The sequence below is a fragment of the Physeter macrocephalus genome, chromosome 2, assembly GCF_002837175.3.
Source record: "Physeter macrocephalus isolate SW-GA chromosome 2, ASM283717v5, whole genome shotgun sequence".
In the NCBI taxonomy this organism is placed as follows: domain Eukaryota; kingdom Metazoa; phylum Chordata; class Mammalia; order Artiodactyla; family Physeteridae; genus Physeter; species Physeter macrocephalus.
Genome location: NC_041215.1, coordinates 123,900,844 through 123,924,183, shown reverse-complemented (window position 1 = coordinate 123,924,183; position 23,340 = coordinate 123,900,844). Strand labels below are relative to the sequence as shown.

The following is a 23,340-nucleotide window of genomic DNA, read 5'->3' as shown; positions in this document are numbered from 1 at the left end:
AGGAGAAGCCAGAGACCTGGAAATGTTAAGGGGAATGGTGCCAGAGGGGTGTCGTGCTTCACAGAGTCTATATTATATTTGTCAACAGTTCCTTTTTTATTCATTCGCTTTATCCCCGTTCTCCTTTTTGTTTGTGCTCTTATAACGTGCACTGCTTTGTGGAGTGAGCATGTTACACCATCTCACGCTGGGCTTTTCACTCTGCATATTCACAAGCTCCATTTTGTCCATAGCTTCTAACTGCCTCTGTTGCTCAATTAAATACTTTTAAACAGAGGAATTTAAATAACTGCATAATAGTCCATCATAGGATTGTTCCTTCATTTTAATCTATGTCCCTGGTGTTGGGTACAAGATTTCTTCCTTGCACCTGTCCCTCCTCAGTCTTTAGACAGACCTAGTTTGTGTGTATCTCTGCTGTGTGACCATGTCCAGTTTACTTAATGTCTCTGAGCCTCAATTTTTCTCAACCTAAGGATTGTGTACTACATGGAACACTGGTGTGTGAAATACCCAAACAAGGGTGAAGGGATTGCTGGGGACAAAGCTCCCAGTTACAGCAAAGATTCATATTCTACATAGCTCTGCACTTCCTGGTGTGAGGCTCTCAGTCCACAGTTCCCATGAGGCACATCTCCTTGGCAACTTTTGCGAACAAATGCATGAAGCGGGGCAGAGAGGAGAGGTCTAGGGCTGCACAGGAGCACAGCACGCGGTCACTTAGTGGAGGTGCAAGACGCACTTACATCTCACCAGCGCTCTGCTCAACAGCAGCAAACCACCCCAGTGTTGCCGAAACCTGAAGGAGGGCCATGGGAAGATGACGTTGCAACCACGTGAGTCAGCAGAAGCCACGGAAACAAACCCACCCACCGCCACCACCATTTCCCCAAGCAGAGGTGGGTATAGTGGGGAGGTCTGTGCTGACCATGGGCCCAGAGAAGGCTGCCCTTAGTACCCAAGGACATGCCAGCTCTCTTCCGTCCCACAGAATCTCCCCATCAAGGTGAACGAGCCCCATGGAAAGTCTGGGGGGAGGTGAGAGGGACCCTGCTGGGGACAGTAGGTGTCTGTGTCCCCATACCGAAAAGCTCTGGGTGAAGTCGCCAGGGGAGAGGCTGCAGATATCTGAGGTCCCCCCGAGGGAGCCAGCGTCTGAAGCTACCAGGGTTTAGAGAACCAGCTAGACTTTTAGCACTGATGCCAGACACCACAGCTCGTGCCAACAGAGACGGAAATCCCAGAAGGTCCACAGTGCAAGTTCTGACCCCCTCCTTGAGAAAGTATTTTAAAGTCCAGGATGGGGGCAGGAGGGAGCAAAAGAAGCCCCCAGAGTGGCTGTAAACAGGCATGAGGCATCTTTACGAGGTTAGGAAAAAGCTCTATAACTGGACTGTGGTGATGGTTGCCCAACTCTATAAATTGACTAAATATCACTGAAGTATACATTTAAAGTGGGTAAATTTTATGGCATATAAAGTATACCTCAATAAAGTTTAAAAAAAAAGAAGAAGAAAAAGGAAACCAATGGATGGAAAATTTAAATGGAAAATGTGGCTATCATTATCAAATTCAAACCAAAATAGAAATTACTAGAATGACCTGCATGTCAGGAACAGGATAACTAGGACATCCACTCTAAACCGAAGTTAACAACACTCCATTCTAAGGATATAGCAGTCTTCCTGTTTTCATACAGTCAGTGTGTTGATTTATACCTCGTCTACCTAAAGCGTCTGGCGCAGTGTGGGGCACTCAGTAAGCCATCAGCTGAGTGGTTGTCACTTCACTGACTGCTCAGGAAAGATGTCAGCGCCACTCCTGGACACCGGGGCAGGCCTGGAGAAGCAAGGGTGGGAGACGACGTGGGCAGAATATGGTTAGCATCTTGGGCCAACAAGGCAGGGGTGAGAGGTGTGGAGCTATTACAGCCAGTCAACAGGTCAGGACCAGCAGGAGAGCTCGGAAAGGCCTGGCAGCATTAACCAAGAGAGTCTGGAGTCTAGGGTCCACCAAGCTAGTTTGCAATGTGTGTCAGACTGACTCAGTGCCTACCCAGCTCTGTCACTTACTCATGTAACTGCTGTTAAGTCTCAGCTTCCTCATCTGTAAAGCAAGATGAATAAGGACACCCGTTTTTGTGGCTCTGTCATGGGGATTAACACACATCAACTACTTGGCTAATTCTCAGTGTTAACTATAATAGTAATAATTATCATTACATTATTATTATTCCAGAACCCACAAGCATGAGAATTGTGAGTGTCTCACAGAGCACGGCTGTTCAAGAGGTTTTTCCAATAAAACTGAAATTATTTTTTCTGTATCTTTAAAGCAAAAAAAAAAAAAAAAAAAAAAAAGACAGGACTTGGGGGAGAATAGAGAGACCGATCATAAAATTCAAAAAGGAATTCTTGTTACCAACACTGCAATCCCAGAACCACCCTTTTCTTCACGTATCCATAATCAGTTTCAACATCAAGGGTTCCAGAACCCACAAGCATGAGAATTGTGAGTGTCTCACAGAGCACGGCTGTTCAAGAGGTTTTTCCAATAAAACTGAAATTATTTTTTCTGTATCTTTAAAGCAAAAAAAAAAAAAAAAAAAAAAAAAGACAGGACTTGGGGGAGAATAGAGAGACCGATCATAAAATTCAAAAAGGAATTCTTGTTACCAACACTGCAATCCCAGAACCACCCTTTTCTTCACGTATCCATAATCAGTTTCAACATCAAGGGCATGGAGATGACCAGTGGTCGTGGGTGTCTTGCTACGGTGAGTCCGCATCCATCATCCCCTCTACCTCTGGAAATAGCCTTTCCTGCCGCTGCTCAGAGTGCCCTGAGTCTGAGAGAGGCTCTGTGTCCACGCCACTTTGGGAAGATGGGAAGTGGCAGGTGGCGAACATTCAGCATGTGTGTTGGACAGTGTCACGGGGCTGCTGATTCATGGTAGGAGAACAGGTGGTAGACGGTGGCAGACAGCAACGTCAGTTATCCCCACACAGCCCCTGCTGCTTCCTGTAAATGCTGCGGAGGAGGAAAGGCAAGATACACGACAGCAAGGCTGCCTAAGTTCTACAGAAAATACCTGCGTGAGCCTCTCCTTGATTAATGGAACTGGATTCGGTTTTACGTTACTCATTACTAGTGTGTTCCTGGGAAACAGCAGAACAAAACAACTCCACAAAGGGCTCAAAAGGCATATGAAATTATGAGTTGTTATCGGGGAAAAAAGAAGGGAGAGAGAGAGGGAGGGAGGGAGGAAATATAGGACCAAAAAAACCTAACCTGACACGGTGTCCATGGCGGCTCACAGAGCTGGGCCTGCCAGGGTCACGTTGCTCACCATCTTTCCCCTTGTTCCCTGCATTTCAGCCTGAATTAAAGGCTAACTGATGAAAGCAAAACTGTAGCAAACACTTATTCAGAATCTTTCAGGAGAAAGTCATATTACACTAGACTAGGAGGATACAAAGAATCACTAAAGGACTCACAATCTCTGGAACTGAAATTTACCGGAGGAGTTAGGATATATACATTCAAAACAAAATACCAATTGGATAGCTTGCAAAAATTCTAAGGTTTGATCTAGCCAGTCCACTATCAGGGAGCTATCCTACAGATGAGTTTCCACTTAGGCACAAAAATGTCAGTAAGGGCTGTCTGTTGTCACACTGATCCTAGTAGTAAAATTTGCAACAACCTAAATGCCCAGCAATAAAAGAATGATTAAATACATTCTACAATACATCCATGCTATGGAATACTATGAAGCCATTAAAAAGATCACATTATTAATTAGGTAAACCTATGCATACTGACCTAGGAAGATGCCCAGTGTACCCTCAATGAAAAAAAGGCAAGTTCCAGAACACACACCATGGTCCATTTATGTTCTGTACTAGTTTGCTAGGGCTGCTAAAACAAACACCACAGACTGGGGGGCTTAAACAACTAAAATCTACTTTCTCGCAATTCCAGAGGCTGGACATCTGAGGTCAAGGTGTTGGCAGGGTTGTTTCTTCTAAAGCCTCTCTCCTTGGCTTGTCTCAAGTTCTTCCCTCTGTGTGTGTCTGTGACCTAATCTCTCCTTATAAGGACACCAACCATACTGGATTAAGGCCCACTCTAAAGGCCTCATTTTAATTACCTCATTAAAGGCCCAGTCTCCAGTCACATTCTGAGGTACTGGGCGTTAGGGCTTCAACACATGAACTGAGGGGAAGGATATAATTCAGCCTTTAATATGCTCTTTAAAAATTCTGTGTAGGGCTTCCCTGGTGGCGCAGTGGTTGAGAATCTGCCTGCCGATGCAGGGGACACGGGTTCGTGCCCCGGTCCGGGAAGATCCCACATGCCGCAGAGCGGCTGGGCCCGTGAGCCATGGCCGCTGAGCCTGTGCGTCCGGAGCCCGCGCCCCGCAACGGGAGAGGCCACAACAGTGAGAGGCCCGCATACCGAAGAAGAAAAAAAAAAAAAAAAAAAAAAAAAAACCCTCTGTGTAGATGGGGAATTTTTATTTTCAGTTTATATTTCTGAATTGCTAGAAATTTTATAATGAGCATAAATTCATCTATTATGTTAAATCAGCAATTCTTTAAAAACTATTATGATATTTTTGCAATGTTTTATGTCTGGAATTACTTTCAAATGAAACTTTTTTAAAAAGTGTATCACAGTAGGGATGGAGCCACAGGCCTGGTCTTTATAGGACTGGCAATAACCATCCCACAGGGGTGGCCGCTGGCCTGGGGGCAGAGAGGAAACAAGCCAAGAACACACCAGTGCCATAAAACAGAATCAGAATATCAGCCAAAGACAAAACCAAAGAGCAGAGGAGAACTTTTGCCTTTCAGGAAAAACATCGGAGGAAAGTACCACCTCTCTGATCTTCCATTTCTTGTGGGAGCTGCTTTTAAAGATGAGCAAACTACCTACACTTATTTAAATGGATGATCTGAAAAACAATATACCATCTGAACTGATAATGATAAAGTTCTACATTAGAGGGGAAGGAGAAGAATGTAACAAATCTATTGGATATACATGAAGGGTTTAAAAAGGTCTGCTTGGAGGACAAAAGTTCCACAGTATTTGGTTATGGTAAAATTCAAATAAAGTAATGAAACAGTAAATAAGAGGGGAAAATCAAACTAAGTATATGAAAATAAAGATATTCAGAACAGGGAAGGAATTACCAAGGGAAAAAATGTTTAATGTAAGAGTAGAAGACTGGGGCAGGTACTCACATATCACATTATAAAGACAGAACAAACAGAACAAGACTGATAAGCAAGAGTAAAATTGAAGGAAGTTTTCAAAAAATATACAAATTCAGCTACGGGCTGAATTGTGTCTCCCCCAACCTCCAAAAAAAAAAAAAGATATATCGTAGTCCTAGCTCCTAAATCTCAGAATGTGACCTTATTTGGAGATACTCATTGCAGATGGTCCGGTTAAAATGAGGTCATTAGGGTGCGCCTTAACCCAATCATGACCAAGTCCTTATAAAAAGGGGAAATTTAGACACAGGGATATTTGCAAAGGGAAGATGAAGACATGGAGAGAATGCCATGTGAAGACAGAGAATTGGAGAGATGCATCTACCCACCAAGGAATACCAAAGATCATGCAAACCTCCAAAAGCAACGAAGAGGCAAGGAAGGATTCTCCTAGAGGTCTCAGAGGGAGCCCGGCCCAGCCAATACCTCGATTTCGGGCTTCTAGCCCCCAGAAACGTGAGAGAATAGATTCCTCTTGTTTAAATCACCCAATCTGTGGTACTATTTTATGACAGCCCTAGGAAACTAATATAAATAAGAGGTTAGAAAATATAAGGGTTTCTGGTTCTTTACCAAAACATGAAACAATTTCAAGCTTTTTTTTTCTTAAAAATTATTAATTTTGCCAGAGTAAGAAAAATAAAAAAGCTTTAAACTAGTTGTTCTTATAAGCTTGGATTTTTATGACAGCAGTAAGGAATGCCATTGTAAAAAGCTTTTAATAAAGTATGAAGAGAAAAATAAGTCAGCCACCCTTCCTAAACCAACACCATGTTAGCACATTTTCTTCCAGGCTCTTCTCTATGCAATAAATACACACCACACACACACATTTATACATGCATACAAACACACACACAGATTTATGACCAGAAGAGCCTGCTGAATTTTTATTCCCACTTTCTTCCCCCCCAAATGATGCAAAATATGAAATAATCTTCATGATAAAAGAAGTTGCAGTGACACTTTTCTTGCCTATATAACCAATCAAATGAATGTTATATAATATCAGCTGTTTGGGTATTACTGTAAACAACGTCACAGTGAAGGTCGTTGTGCGGGAACTCTCAATCCACATCTCGGGTATTTTCTAGAAGACTCCTAGAAGTGGAATTAATGGGCAAAAAACATAAGAACATTTTCAGCCTCTGCTGCATCTTGCTTTCCAAAGATGAGCTACTGATCAAGCGAACAGATTTAAATCAGATTCCGGTGGCTACTTGTGACCGTGGCTGTAGAACAGCTGTCTTTCCTCCATTTGTGGGCACTTTTTTCTTTTTACTCCCTGAGGTTTTGCCACACTCCTCTTGAGGCAGAAATCATTGGAACCCAGACAGGTAGGTAAGCGATACTGTTGTCAGCACTGCAGCTGAGCAGAGGGCTATTTTGCAGGGCAGGCCAAGCACGTAGCAGAGGAGGGGAATGTGCCCCGGCTCACCTGGAGGTGCGGGGGAGGGGGCGGGAGGCCCGAGGTGGGACTGGGCGTCTCAGGACCAAGAGGCCCAGCTCTCAGCACCCACACAGGGGGCTTCCAGGGCACACACTGCTGGGCTGTTAGGTCTGGTATTTTATACATCAGCACCTTCTCGCCCTTCTTCCTTTCCAGCCCAGCCTGAACCACCACCAAATGGGAGAAGCTGCCCCTGAATGAATCCCACCAAAGTGAACAGTATTCAAAGGCATCAGTAAAGAAGGGCACTGATGCGGAAGGGTTTGCTGAAGAGTGTTTCGAGAAGTCCGAACTGACTAGAAAAATGCACATAACATTAAATGCGGACACACATATCCGTCGTTATAATTTCAACACTTTAATCAGCTCAGAAAAGTTAAGGAACACCTACTCATTCCCATGTCAAGGCCCTGGGGTGAAAGGTGGTTTCTAAACAGACATGCCCTTGTAGCCTGCGTGCCTCCACGTGGGCCGATGAGAAGGGAATCTTGAGACAGGAGTGCTGGAGGGGAATCAGATTGAAGGTAACGTATTTTCATTACTTAAAATCAGGTAACACAGGTACATAGCCTGCTGTTTTTACACGGATATGTCCGAAGAATCTTTCCATGACAACAGAGACCTACCTATCTCATCCTAAAATTACAGGTGTATTGGATATGGCAGAAATATTAAGCTACCTATGTTTAATAATCTGAGCAAAGTTAATGACAGAAATTAGGCACAACAATCTTTTGAAACTGATTCAAACCAAACAAACACTGAAGCTGCCATATGTTTTGTTACAGTTACAAGACTACATACAGAGACCGACTTTTAAAGAAGTTCACATTAGTATAAAGGTTCACACACCCGGTCTTGTCAGAAACCAACATGAACAGCAGCTGAAGGCAGGGAGGGGTCGGTTTCGGAGACAGGACGCTTCCTTCCATGACGCCACGACTCCGTGCGGGCACAAAATTTGGATGTTTCATTGCTGCCACCTTGCCTTTGCCCCACAAATTTTAATGCCAAATTCTGATTTATCATCTCTATTCAAGACTTCAAGCTATGTGAATGTTCTATGCACAGAAAGCCTCTTATCACCACTGACTTGGCGGACAGTGTGGCTCCCGTGCCATCAAAGCCCAAGGGAGGGAGGGACTCAGGGGGCTCAGGGCAAGTGAGGACAGAACGCTAGCAAAGCAAGCACATCAGGAACAGAGCTTCTCCAGTAAAGTCTCCCTTCAAGGGGATTGCTAGGCCGAGAAAGACAATTCTCCTAACTCCTTTTTCAATGAGTATTTCAGGAATGTCAAATTAAGTTTGACTTTTATGGAGCGAGCTTTTCTTTCTTTGGAAAAACAAAATACTGAGTTTTCATATCAGAAACTTTAGAGATCATGGATATCAAATCCATTACTTAAAAACAAAGTAGTATTAAAAAGCAGCTAACACTTACAGTTTTGTTCTGTCGTCAGTAAGAACTCTCTAATGACGTTTAAGCTAAGAAATACCAACAGGGGGAGTGGGGATTCGGGGGGAGGCGGGGGAGGTGGCCACCAATCTACCTGATGTAAACTGCTAGACACTTACAGGAGAGATTCAAGAACTCTTCATGTAGCTTACTTCTGGGAAACAACAGTTCTCAGAAGACATCCTTTTAGAATCTATAGTCTCTTTTCAGATGTGTGTATTAATTAGATTTAGCCATTTACTGTGAAATTCCTGAAAGTTTCCCTCCAAGTATCTTCTGGTTAAACCAGTATTTTTCTTATAATCAAATTACAGTTGTTGGGTGGTTTTTTTTTTTTTGCCCCCCAAATCAACCAACTTTTTCTTTTTTGAAAGGATAACATTAAAACGTACTATTTTTCAAGTCACTAAAGATGGGTTGGATTAGAAAGTAATTGGAAAGGGGATTCTACTTATTTAATTTCATATTCTGCTGTGGCATCTGACACCTGGCATCTGGTATTTTAGGAATGAAAGGAACTATAAAAAAAAAAGAGAAAAATGGGACTATGTACAGATTAAGCCAGTCTTATTAGATGTTTCTGAAAAGAAACAGCTTTTATGCTGAATCAGTGATAAGCTACATATTCATCTGCCACTATTTCAAGTCACAGTTATACTGATATCTCTCCTTTGAAGCACTGAATGGTTTTTTCTAAATATTTTCCAAATGTCCTTTGAAAGCAAGTAATAATTCTAAAGATAAAGCATCAGAAACAAATTCTGTCCACCCAAGCTGACTTTAATGTTTAGATCACAACATTTTAGAGAGGTTCCATTTAACTTTTCCCTATTTTTACTTCTTCTTGGCAGTTTTTCAGAACTCTGTGAAAATTTAAACTATGACAAGAAAAGCATTCAAAACATAATACAAATATATACACGAATACAAGAAAAGTTTAAAACAAAAAAACACCATATTACAGTACCTCCAAATACGACGCGTTCATGATATGGCCCAAAACTACAGGGTTACAGGTCCTCAACACTCCCACTATCCTACACAGATCTACATTCATACCTTTTCACATATGTGTATTTTTGTTTTGTTTTGCCTTTTTGGTGCCTAAAGTAACTGAGAATCAAGAAAATAACTAATATGACATGAAGAACATGGTACCTATGATTTTTGTACATCCTAGTCTAAATACATCTATCTAAATTGGTGCAACATTACTCTTAATAATAGCCAAACAACAAGAGACAAGCAATACATAGGAAAAGACGTACTATATATAATACAGTATTTTTAGAATCACAAATAACTTCCACACTGACATTAAAAACCTGCAAATTAAATCTTAACTCACCTCATTATAAAGTTAAATTCTCATGTATCATAGTAAGAATGCTATTACTAGAAGCATTCTAAATTATTTCATTTCCTAGTGTAGAAAGGTTATGGTAGAAAAGATAAGGTGCTTTTTTAATAAGCTGCCAACAGACACTGACAGTGGCTGACACACATACCCAGTGCAAACTATCCAAGAAAATAACCCTAATTTGGAAATGAGATCATTTCATTAAACAGCTAGACTAAAAGTAGAGTGGGATAGAATAATTTTCCGTGACTGATACGTCATAAACACGGACAACTCAATGTACATGTAGTCAATGAAATAAAGAATAACTTTCCATCCTTTTTTTTTTTTTTAAATTCTACCTTAACTTTTAAAATTGTTCCCAATTCTAAAAGTTTAGTTTCCTAGTTTCCACAGCTACTAGAAGACTCTGGATATTCTGATGGTAAGCTACTAGAGATGAATGATCCACTGGTGCTACCCTTGCTGTGTTTTCTTCTTTACTATGAAACCATAACCCTCTATTGCTATTTTGTTTCATGCAGGACCAACCAAACTTAATTTTTTTTTCTAAGAAAAAATAAATATATAAAGAAGACACTGTCAGGCATATATTCACAAGGTCTCAATTTCTTAAAACATAAGTATGGGTATATTTATTTCTCTCAAATGCATACAAGACAATAATTACACAGCAACAAATCTTTTGTTCAACAATGATTTGATTCATAAGCATCTGAATGAAATTTACATAATTTCACATCCATACCCTTGCATGTTTAAATACGGTAAGTAAAAAAGCCCCCCAAATATGCAATTCTTGTATTTCCTATTTATCCCTCTATACATCCAAACTTTAAAAAGTTACAAACTGAACATTATACAGAACATACAAATCATGTTTAAAAACTTGAGGTTTTAGAATCACTGCTCCCCCAAGATGATTCAAAAAAGTCCTCATGCTGACAAGTGCAGTCCTAGGTGGTAAAGTAACTTGGAGGAGGGGAAGAAAGAAGAGACAGACACAAGTTTGCTGTCTTAATATTTTACTAATCCTGTTAGTTAAAAATGGTGATGTCATGGGAAGTAACAGTTTAGGTTTAATATGAGGAATGGAGTCTGCCTCACAGTTTGAGACATGCATTTCAAGTATTTTCCTATTTGATCTGAGCTCCCTGCAGCAAACTGATGCTGAAAGAGAATAATTATTTTCTTCCATACATTCGCTCAATGTCCGCCTGGTAATGCGTTTTAAGCTCTTTGCGTTTCAGCTTGAAGGCATCTGTCACCAGACCAGTTTCAGGGGTCCACGGTTCAGGGCTCAAACGAATTTTTACTGGAATTTCAAACTTTTCCAGACTTGCTGAGACGGTGAAAAAAAAATGTAAATGCAAGGTCATGAAAAATATACAATTAAAATTCTTGGCAAATAATCTAACTTCCTCAGTCTTTGAGCACTCATCAAAATGCAAAGCCAACAGCTCATAAACCTCACTTCTAAACAATCTATCCCTCAGAAACACGAGACGTAAGAAACGATTATGTATGAGAATTACAACAGCAAAAAAATGCTGAGAAAACCTACATGTCCATCAATAGAAGGAGTTGGATAAATTACGATACAGGCATAAAACGTACACAATGCAGTCACTAAACATGAGTTACATCTATCTGGTCTGGGTATATAAAGATACCTGCAATATATTGTTAGGTTTAAAAGAAGTTTTGTTTTGTGTTTTAACACTAGATAAACTTATATGCAACTAGATGTGTACGACAAGGATACACACCAAAATAAACCACGTACCTCTAGGGGGCTAGGATCCAGGATTAAGAAAAAGGAAATGTCACTTTTTACCTTACACCTATTTTTGTTTTCTTTGAATTTATTTTAAAAACTCGCTTTAGAAACTAAGAAAGACTGAAGTTTAAAGAGAACCTGTCACTGAGCCGCGATATTCGCATGAGCGCGGAGGAGGAGCGTCTGCTCGCTGCTGTGCTCCTCCCACACTGCTGACCCCAAGCAGGTCCTCAACAGTGGAAAAATGAAGGGGGCGGGGGGAAGACAGGGACAAGAGATGTCGTTCTGAAGAAACACCTTGCCTTAAAAAGACTGATTTACTTTTCCAGCATTCATTTAACAAATATTTACCAGGAAAAAAATACTGTATAAAGTGCTTTACTGAACATTCTTTTAAAATACAAAAATGAATAGTTTCTGCTCTCAACTGGTATACTATCGGGAAACAGGTAAACACCTAGCCACAATAATGTATATACCTTAAAAGAACTGAATTAAAAGGTATAAGTGCCTTGGGAACAAAAATGATATATTAACTCTAACCTGTAAAAAGAAACAGAAATAACAAAGTTTTATTCTTCAAAGATGAAAAATGTGTCAGGAGTGGTTTCTAAGAGGAAAAACCACTGTGAGCAAAAGCAGTAAGGCGGGGAGCACAGTTCTGAAGGGCCAGGAGTCTGACACTACGGAGATGTGGGGAGACTCACAGGCAAAAGCACTGGAAGCCCACGCGCAGCTGTTAAGTGCTCAGTCGGCACCGCACTCTACGACCGGACTCAACATGACGTTAGTTAGGTACAGCGATATCATCTAGACCAGGTTTTAGAAAAATGAACACAACTACAACCAAATGACCAGGTGAAGAAATGGGGGCTCTAAGTATAATTACTTCTTCTTCCCTATATTGTTGTGAATATGCTTGTATATATGTTAAGCAAGTATTTTTGTTTTCTTCCCTCCTATTCTCTTATCACAATATATTAGTAAGTTCACTTTGTATCACAGTATTTAAGTTACAGGATATCAAAGGAGAAGAGTAAAAAAAAAATCAGTCAAGGGGTCTGCATCCACTTCTGGGGAAAATGATAATGTATCTTCAGTTGCACGCAGAACAGGTGTATAATGTTAGGTGATAGTCTGACTTCCTTACTGTCTTTACCTGGAAATTAACTATGGTGTAAGGACATATCTGGGTGCCAAGCTGACAATGGGTGGGCTGTGATAGTTTTATATATCATCTGGGCTAGGCTAGAGTTCCCAGTTATTCAATTAAACACTAATAATCCAGGTGTTGCTTTGAAAGTGGTTTTGTAGATACGACTAAGTCAGCTGAAAGGCCTTGAGAGCAGAGCTGAGGCGCTCCCAAACAAGAAGCAATTCTGCCTGTGGACAGGGGCTTTGGCTCGTGCTGAGGAGCTCCAGTCCACCTTTTATTTATTTATTTATTTATTTTTTTTTTTTTTTTTTTTTTGTGGTAGGCGGGCCTCCCTCTGTTGTGGCCTCTCCCGTTGCGGAGCACAGGCTCCGGACGCGCAGGCTCAGCGGCCATGGCTCACGGGCCCAGCCGCTCCGCAGCATGTGGGATCCTCCCAGACCGGGGCGCGAACCCGGTTCCCCTGCATCGGCAGGCGGACGCGCAACCACTGCGCCACCAGGAAAGCCCCCTATTTATTTTTTTTAACAGTCTGCCCTACAGATTTCCAAGTTTGTCTAGCCAGCCCCCAATAATCAGGTAAACCAATTCCCTACAATAAGTTTCTTAATATATTTAACTTACTGATTCTGTTTCTCTGGTGTAAACCTAATATAGATTTTGCTTAAAAATGAAGTTGGATCCCTTCTTCACATCATATATAAAAATTAACCCAAAATGGATTAAGGACCCAAATATAAGGGCTAAAACTATAAAACTCTTAGAACAAAACAAAGGGCTATTTCTTTGTAACTTGGATTAGGCAACAGTTTCTCAGATGTGACACCAAAAGCACAAGCAACAAAAGAAAAAAATAAACTGTATCTTATAAAAATTAAAACTGTTGTTGCTTCCAACGATACCATCAAGGAAAGTCAAAACACAACCCACAGGATGGGAGAAAATATACCTGATAATGGATTTGCATCTAGAATATACAAAGACTCATACAACTCAATAATAAAAAGACAACCTCACTTAAAAAATGGGCATCTGAACAGCCATTTCTCCAGAGAAGACATACAATGGTCATAAGTACATGAAAATATGCTCAACATCATAAACCACCATCTGAAATACAAATCAGAGCCACAATGAGAGGCCACTTCACACCAACCAGGATGGCTAAAATTGAAAGGATGAACAATAATGAGTGCTGGGAAGGATGTGGGGAAACTGGGACCCTCATACAACATTCGTGGGAATGTAAAATGGTGCCACCATTTTTAAAAATAGTCTGGAAAATATTTAGAAAAATATGTTCTGGAAAATAGCCTGGTAGTCCCTCAAAAGGTTCAACATAAAGTTAACAGAGGCGTGGCAATTCTCCTCCTAGTCATCTACACAACAGAAATAAATAAGTATATCCACACAAAAGCTTGCGTACAAATGTTCACAGCAACATTATTCATTAACAGCCAAAAGTAGAAACAACCCAGGTGTCAACTGATGAATGGATAACCAAATATTACTTGGCAATAAAAGGGAATGAAGTGTTGATACATGCTACGACAAGAAAACATGGATGAACACTACATGCTAAGTGAAAGAAACCAGTCACAAAACCCTATATATTATATGGTTCTACTTATACAAAATCTTCAGAACAGGCAAATCTATAAAAACAGAAAGATTAGTGGTTCCCAAGGACTAGGAGGTTTGAGGTATGGTGGGGAGTGACTGCTAATAGGCACACTATTTCTTTCTGAGGTGATGACAACGTTCTAAAACTGATTATGGTAATTGTACAACTCTGTGAATATACTAAAAAACTATGTAATTGTATATACTAAATGGGCAAGTTGTTTGGTATGTGAATTATAATATATCTCAGAGCTGTTAACATATACATAAAATTTAAAAATAAAGCAAGAAGGCATATAAATTTTAAATTATGCTTAATTATTGTTTCAGTATTCTACCTTACTTAGAAATTATGTAGGTTTCTAATTTCATATCCATTAATTAACTCAATTTAGCATCAGACCAAGGATTTCAAGTTACCTAGAAAAGTTGGAAACTATTTTCAAGCTGACATACTACAAAACACAATTACTGTTGAAATAAAGGGTCAAAATGATTTTGTCTGATTAAATGCAATTTACATTTTTCATAATCTTGAATAACATATCTGAGGAGAATAAAACTGCATACTTGTATTACCCATGACACCGATGACTCAGAAGGTACAGCTGTTTTTATGAAACCAACAACATTAAACGAAGTCTCTCTGCACTCACCCCTCAACACACACACACACACACACACACACACACACACACACACACACACACACACACACGGTGGAAGACACATGAGATCAACTGACTACCAGCACACTAACAGTGTAGCAGAGTCCTGGATGGTTCACTGCAGGCTGGGGTGTCCTGGAAGCTAAGCAGGGCCTTGGAAACAGCTGAGAAGAGTGGAGAAAGGGCCAACCCAGAAAACAGAAGCTGCCGAGAAGAGGACATTCTGAGACATGTCCATCAGTGGTGGGCGTGGATGATTTGTGTGTCCCTAAAGGGGCTTCAGTGGGGGACTGATAAGTACATTCTTCTCCCTACTAATGGTGGGAAAATATTGGTTTCTGAGCAGGAAATGTAACCTAAGCCCTTGTAGCAAAAACAGGATAAGCAAGCTTAAGTAGCCTCTTCACATCTCAGTTCTCGGAATGAGTTGAACACTCTCTCACCTGAAACAGCAGCTTCAGAGAGCACTTTGAGCACCTCATTCTCCATTTCGCAGCTGTTACACAGCTCCTCCCAGGTCCCTCGAAGTCCCCTCTTTCGTGCTAGTTCCGTTAGCTCCTTTTGATTCGGCACAACAAATCCAATGACATAAGAATGATAACTGAAATAAAGGGCAACTTGGTTAAGGCAGCACACGGCGTACGCCGCGTTAACTGCGGTTAACTGGCTACGCTGACATTTAGCGATCAGCTCTTCACCATCCCAAGCAACATGCACGAGGGCGTATCTGGTACTGCCACGCTTGCTGTCTGATTCATAACGCGCTGCAGTGCTCCGGCAGAATTCACTGCTAAGTAAACCTGAACCTGACATTTCATGATAAATTTCAACTATGTATATAACTGCTATGAATTATGCTTTTAAAAAAGAAAATTACAAAATCAGAAAATTCACCCTTAAAAAATCAGTAATTCACATCAACAGATTAAACAAAACTGAAAGCTAATGTAGATATGAAACTGTTTCTAAAAAAAAATTTGGCAACAAATCAAAGAAATGTGATTATACATATTTTTTCCTTTGTTATCATGGGAATTTGTGTTCTAGAGGAACTCTTGAGCATGCCCGCTGAAGGCAGCAACCTGAAGAAATGGCAGCAGCATCAGGAGAAGGTCAGTTCTGGTTAATATCACACATGAAAATCCAGAACTGTAGCACCACTAAAGAAAACACTTCATGACTAACAAAGGGCAGAATCATTTATAAACCAATGTAGTAAATCTTTAAAGTGGGCTGTACCTCAAAGCCTATTTCTAAATTGCTTCTCCTAACACCAGATTTTATCTTTTCATGATAAGCATTAATGTCAACTGCTGTAGTAAGGGTCCCAGGCTGCCCACAAAATATCCGATCATTAACCCTGGAGAATGATTGCCACATGCAATACTGTTATGAAAAAATGTAATCAGAGTGCCAATCTGAAATTCCAACACATTTCCCAAGAGTGCATTTCTGGGATTTTAACTTTAAACTCTCCTTCCCAGCTGCCTCTATATCATCATGGGCTCGAGATGCTATGTATTAAGCCACAGCTTAACATGGCTTAAGGGGGAACGGAAGCCCACACCTGGCTAGGGTCCCAAGCAGGCTCAAATTGACAGAGGGTAGTAAGAACTGGGCAGAGCACTGCTCTCTGACCCCACCCCCAACTTCCTTCTTTACTGGCCTCGCCCCTGGACTGGCTGTGGGAAGTTTCCCTGTGCAGAGGGACAGGTGGCTAGGGGTAGCAAGGCAGCAGGAAGGAGGATTTTATTTCCTTCACCTTCCTATCACACAGAACACTGCACTGAAATGTAAAACAGAAAACAGGGACAGAGGAAGATAAGGAGAGGAGCATCACAAGAAAAGAATCAGCTAATGGCTGTAATGAGAACAGGCCACTCCCAGAGACAATGGATAAGAAGGAAGAGTTCTTGGTATAATTTTACAAAGAAGGCCGGCATAGAAAGGAAATGCCAACAGCACACCAAATGTTTTAAGTAAAAGTAACATAAATTCTACTTTCTTACCTGTTTGCATATGCACAAATGTTATCTATTAGTGAGAGATTCTTCAAAGCTGCCTCTACTTTCCCAAGAGAAACATATTCTCCTGCCTGTAGTTTTACAAGGTCCTTTTTACGATCTGCGCAAAAACAAGGCCGGGAGGGGGGCACATTGGAGGACAATATTATTATACCTTTAAAACATAGAAATATTGGCCATTCCCTAAGTAATTTGCTATCAATTAAGTTCACTATAGTAGTTATGCTAAAATTAAAAACACATATAAAAGTAGGCCCTTATTTCTGTACTACTAAATACATTCTTTTAAAGAAATAGCTTCTGATTAAGGGACCCCATCATCAGGGCTTCAGGCATGTTCTGCTGAACAGATTATGTTCCTGGTATACATTAATACCAGAAAGGTCAAGAATATACTCAATGCCATCTGAAAGCTCACATTCTATCTGAAGAGAAGCAGGATGAAAAAACATATCACTTTAATACGATACGGTAGTACTAGGTGTTAGGACTCTCCAACCTGCTGATTTTCAAAGAATTCCCACAAGTGAGGCCTGAGCTGAGTCTTGAGGGAAGACTGAGCAGTAGCCAAGTGGAAGAACACTGGCAAAGAAGAGAGACGTGCCAGCTTGAATTACTGCAGCATACAGGAGGAGGAAAGGTTTTCAGCAGGAAAGCAGCCAGTGAGGTGGGGGTTTAGTAATCACGTGGTGGCAGCGAGAGGGTGCATTCAGCAGGGGTAAGCATAGCAACAGAAAGGAATTTCTTGCAATAGGGTGACAGAAGGTGCAGGCCTGACCTATGATCACAGAAAGAGGGACAGACAGAAAAGAATGATCTTGAGGCATATTTTATAAGGTAAAGCAGTGGGATATGGATTAGATATGGGGAGCTGACTGAAGAGGTTCTCATCTCCTGCCAGTGTCTAGATGGCACGACGGGGATAGAAGTGCCATTAACTGAGAGAAAGAACCTAAGAGGAGAAGCAGGGAAGGTATTTTTCACCCACAGGTCCTAGTACTGAGCTGCCAGGCCTTCCTTAGCTCTCACAGGCAAGGGAAGGACATGGTTCTGACAGGAAAAGAGCCCTAATAACCTCTAGATAGCAAAGAATTCACAAAAACGAATATTCCCTATTAAGAACTGGACTCTTTAAGGATTATCTAGTAGTAATTAAAAATACCACTGCTGCTGAACAGACCTTGAGACCTCATAATATGTCAAGCCTTATAAACTCCACACAGTCCCTATTGTACATTTTTATATTCCAGGGATAATGCAGAGACCATACCAACACTACATAAAGATGAATTCTTACACTATTAAACAGCTTCTCTAAATACAGAGTCTCTCTTTTGAAAAGCTATTTTGGAAACATCCACTTAAAGAAAAAAAAGTATTAGTTGGCTTACCAATAATCTTCAAACAACCATCAGGGTCAAACTCTCCAATATCTCCAGTACAGAGCCACCTCTGTCCATTTTCATCTTCAAAAAAATCAGCTTTTGTTTTTGCTTCATTTTTGTAGTATCCCATTGTCACATTTTGGCCACCAATAATAATTTCACCCCTAGGATGTGGTTTATCAGTATTAAAGTATCCACCTAACAAACATAGAATAATTTAGAGTTAATTCAACATTTTTATCCCTGCATGCATCGTGTGAATATTTGAAACCATTAGTTGCTAAACAGGGACATCTGATTTTGACCCAGTCAGGGTTTCCCAAGGGAAATAAGGCAGAGGCACTATGAGCAAAATTCATCAACATAAAACTAGTTGCAAATTTTCAGCTGCTTAACCCTAAGCACTTCTGCTTTCAAACTACTATTCCAAGGAAAAAATTAAACTCAAAAATCCAACATCTACTGTATAAAATAATTACATATGGACGACACTGGTCAATTCCTTTAAGGATTCTGTAGAGATTCTTAAAAATCATACTAATAACTGATAAAAGTGTTAAATCGTGCATTTTGAGAATAAATCTCCGTATAAAACCAAATTACTATATATTAGGAAGATTTATTCCTTACAGATAATTTCAGAATGGTTCCAAGTTTAAGCTTATTAAACATTTTCACTAGTTCTGCTAAAAGATAGCTGAAAAATGACACCCAAGCCTTAGAATCCCTTTGCATAAAAGAAAAGTACACCCAAACAAATCACACATATGTACATGTTAATAGGGTCATATAAAATTTTTAAGAAGTGACTAGTATTTAAATGGCATGAGCAATAGATTTTCATGTAATTATAGTAAAAATTTCCTTCTGATAATTTTGGGTTGAAGCACTTGGAGAAGGGAAAGAAAAAAGAAAAAAGAGGTAAAAATCTTCAGTTTCATAGAATGAATTATATGATTTTGTTTCTACAAAATATGATCATTTTTAATTTATGGGCATTATTTATTTAGCACATTTCTCAAGTTTTTCCCATAATTATTATTTGCATTTATGTAATAAAATAAGCAAATAAAAACAATTATAATTCTTTGAAATCATCTGTGAAATAAGCAAAATAAATGCATTCATATAGCTCTAGATAAAATATTTCTATTACAAAGGACAAAAGTGAGCACTTGTGGGTGATTTTACACTCTAAAGTAAGGCAGGAAATGAAGCACAATTCTGAAGTTTAACATTATACAAATTAAGGCTCTGTGGTTACAAGAGGTTATTACCTTCCTCCCAGTTCTTTAATTTGATTTCACAGCAAACTAATGGTGCTCCCACTCTGCCAGTATTGTAGTCCCACACTAAAATGCAAATTTAAAAAAGTATTTGATTACAGTAGTTAATAAATTGCTTCATTTTTTTAAACTACAAAAAACCAGTGATTTATCCCAAACCTTAGATATATCCCCAGAGAACCCTTAAATGCAGAAGTAGCACATTGGTGAAGCAAGCTGTGTAGCCCACACTGAAGTGTTATGGTTTTTTTTTTAATCCGAATTGGTTATAGACATTTAAAAATCAAGACATTTTACAAAAGCGTATGGAATCTCCAAGAACAATGGGCCCACATTTCCAGCACAGCAACAACTGAAGCCCCTATCAGACGGTGCAGGCCTGCTCCAGTTTCCCCAGATCCCTTACCATCACATTTTCTTACACCAGGGCCCACTTCATTCATTTAAGTAGCTGCCTGGTTCATGAGTTTGTCTTCTCTATCTTAAAGGATAAAGGAACACAATGGTTTACACCTATTCTACTTTCTTACTAGACTTAACAGCTCTTCAGTACAAATAACCTCTCCAATCTTCTCCCATGTACCACTATTTCAAACTGAGATCTCTGAAGCTTCCCTCACAGCAGCTTATACTATCACACCCTATTTTTTCATAAATTCATATAATACGAGTTCAGAGATCACACTGGAGATTAAGATTGTTAACTTCCAAGGATCTGGGAAAGAACCCACCACTATTACGAACTACTACTGCATTAGGTTTCCTCTTCAAAGAGCATTCAAATATCAGAAATGAAAGGTTGATATTTAATACTTTACACTTATTTACAACATAAACCATAAGTGATTAATCACACATCCAGTGGAAACCTTAAAAATGGAAGAAATTAAGGCTCTTCAGGAACCGTATATGCATGTGTTTAAGATTGCTTGTCTATTTTGTACAAAACAAGACTTAGAAGCAGCTTCCAAAAATATATAAAATATAGAGAACGAACTGAAAACTGGAAAATACAGAAGTAATGCAGGATAAACCTGGCATAAGAATGGTGCACAAAAGCACTCAAGGTAAATAGGGGAAAATGAAAAGTTAAGAGGTTTAGTGTCTATCAGTATCTAGAAAATACAAAGGAGAAGCATAGTTTTATCTAGGACTGGAGAACAAAGTAACTTTCTTCCATAAAAGGGCATATGAAGCACTAGGGGAGTCAGCTGGGAACCACTCCGGTAATGGACTGCCCCCTCAACCCCGTCACCATGATAAACTCTGGAAATTAGACTCTCTAGACCAGAATCTAGTTTCTCATTGCACTTAACACAGACCACCCACCCCAAAAAACATTTCTAAATTTGAGCCTTAATAAACATACCTAAACAACTAGAAAATACACATTAATTTTTCTACATAAAAAGAAATTTAAAAACTGATATAAGATGATAAATGTACACAATACAGCCAATGCTTGTGACAAAAACTTCTTTTCTAGAAAGCTAAGTAGTTTTTAATACTACATATCATAGTTTTAACTCGAAAACTCCTCTAGATGAATTACTGACAATTAGATACACCTAATACATTCTAAAAGCATATCAATAATCACACTACTTGGGATTTACACAAATATTTTAACTGCTCTTCTATATATCTGCAAAAAACAACCCATACTAAAAAGTGCCCCGAGTTGCACCCCAGCCTCTGTTGGACAGACCACTTTGTAGGTAACACTAACCTTCTGTAATTGTTCCAGCCCCACAAGATTCAGTGAGTCCATAACCCTGACCGACAGGACAGCAAAAACAGATGTTCATGAATCTCTGTGTGGTTGCAGAAAGTGGAGCACCTCCACACAAGAGAAGCCGAATATTTCCACCTAGCAAGCTTCGAACTTTCCGGAAAATAAAGCTTAAAAGAAAAAAAATCAATCAGATAATCACAGAATTTTAAAGCTGAATGGGATTTTCCAAATCATTCAGACTAATCTTCCAATTCTGATACACAGGCACACCGTGAAGAAATTTAGAGTTCAGTTCCAGAGCACCGCAACAGAGTGAATTTTGCAATAACGCAAGTCACATGAATTTTTTGGTCTCCCGGTGCATACAAAAATTACGTTTGTGGAAACATAATTTTCCACAAACATAATTTTTGTATGCACCAGGAGACTACAGAGACATAATACACTATACTATACTATAGTCTATTAAGTGTACAATAGCATTACGTCTAAAAAGCAATGTACGTACCTTAATTTAAAAAAACTTTATGTTAACAAATGCTAACCATCTGACAATCAGGGTTGCCACAAACCTTCCACTTGTAAAACACACAGTATCTGTGAAACGCAATAAAGCAAAGTGCAATAAAACGAGGTACACCTATATGAGATCTTGAGATTAAGTATCTTATGCAAGGCCACAAAGCCAATTTAAGAGACTCTCTTGACCCACTACTTAAATCTAAATGTTTATTCAACCAAGTTTATTCAACCAAGAACATGTGATTTTCTCTTGAGAACTTCAAGTAATATTTGAATTCAAAATTATCAGGTTTAATTTTATATAGTAATGGAAAACCCTTGCTTATGGCCAGAGCAATTAGTTTTATATCATTATATAATACATATTATATTAATACTGAATAATTCTATTGTATCTTCATAAAATTTAGTATGAAAAGTAAATTTTTTTTTTGCTTTCGCTTACTTCATTAGAAATGTATACGTATTTGTATACAGCAATTTAACTCTTTAAAATTTCACTAATTCAAGTTGAAGTATCTGGTAAATTAAAAAAAGAAAACAATTCAAACATCTAATTGAAATGTTTCTGAAAATACACTAATTAAAAAGATTGCTTACCACCTATATGAAAAAGGAGGAAGGGTTTTGTTTTGTATTTTAATAACTTTGAAAAAAGACCAAGAGACAATCATTTATTTATATATATATATATATATATATATATATATATATATATATATAAATAGGCTTTACAAAGCAATTCTGTATCTCACTGGAGATATAAGTAAAAGGCAGGAAAAAAATTATAAAGTTTGAAATAACGTGAAACACATATGAAAACTACATTAACATTCCCATAAAAAATAGTTTGAATGTCATACTTTTATTTTCTAATTTCTAAACTATTTTATAGTTAAATCTACTTATTCTATTAGTGCCATGGCGGGCGGTGGGGGGGAAACAGGTGTGTGGTAAAACACATTTAACACTTTAAACACAAAACATTTAATCATATTTGGTTGCCATTTTATATTCATATTGAAATATAAAAGCAAAGAGAAACTACTTCTCAAAATTATTAAAATCATATAAGTGTCCACAGAAGACATAAGCACACATTTAACACAGTAAAATTTTTAGTGAAAATTTTTCTCAAATAACATTGCAATCTTTTTTAATTGCTCATATTCTTTTGCAAGATGGATTTTTTTAGAGTCCCTGTGACTTTTTAAGATAATTTTTTCTTATAACTATCTCAATTAATTGGGCTATTAATGTGAATAAAATGATCAAATTATCAAGGAGAGGGAGAGCCTTTATTACCTATCACACAGTGGAGTACCATGCCCTTTTGAAATCTGTTCCATTTTGTAATTATAGGCGAGAATAAACAGAGTGCGTTGAAAATTACTCATTTCATTCACTTTATTCATGACATTTTTGTAGATCCGATCCATGATTTCCTAGATGTATAAAAATGAGTTAATACAGTCAAAAATGCTATCAGCTACCTTATTTAAAATCTTAACATCAGATTACTATTTCCATCAATAGAGGCATTTTAAAAGATACATTCTGTCAAGAATAAACTTTTAAAATAGAGCCACAATTTGTTTAAAAATGAGATTTCT

General features: G+C 38.9%; 1 protein-coding gene across 4 annotated transcripts in view; it reads right to left on the bottom strand.

The window, feature by feature from the left end:
- ACSL3 (acyl-CoA synthetase long chain family member 3) overlaps positions 1 to 23,340 on the bottom strand; it is a 97,080-nt gene that overhangs the window by 5,573 nt on the left and 68,167 nt on the right. For 2 of the 4 annotated variants that reach the window (XM_024124546.2, XM_055090206.1), the window contains exons 9-15: positions 23,033 to 23,172; positions 21,200 to 21,372; positions 19,462 to 19,536; positions 18,191 to 18,382; positions 16,785 to 16,899; positions 15,219 to 15,376; positions 10,560 to 10,893 (exon numbers count right to left, since the gene is read on the bottom strand). In XM_024124546.2, coding sequence (XP_023980314.1) covers positions 10,736 to 10,893; positions 15,219 to 15,376; positions 16,785 to 16,899; positions 18,191 to 18,382; positions 19,462 to 19,536; positions 21,200 to 21,372; positions 23,033 to 23,172 — 1,011 coding nt within the window. In that variant the 3' untranslated portion in view covers positions 10,560 to 10,735. Of the gene's footprint in view, positions 1 to 10,559; positions 15,090 to 15,218; positions 15,377 to 16,784; positions 16,900 to 18,190; positions 18,383 to 19,461; positions 19,537 to 21,199; positions 21,373 to 23,032; positions 23,173 to 23,340 lie in introns of those variants that run through there. The other 2 variants (XM_028482141.2, XM_028482140.2) reach the window with 2 other exon arrangements.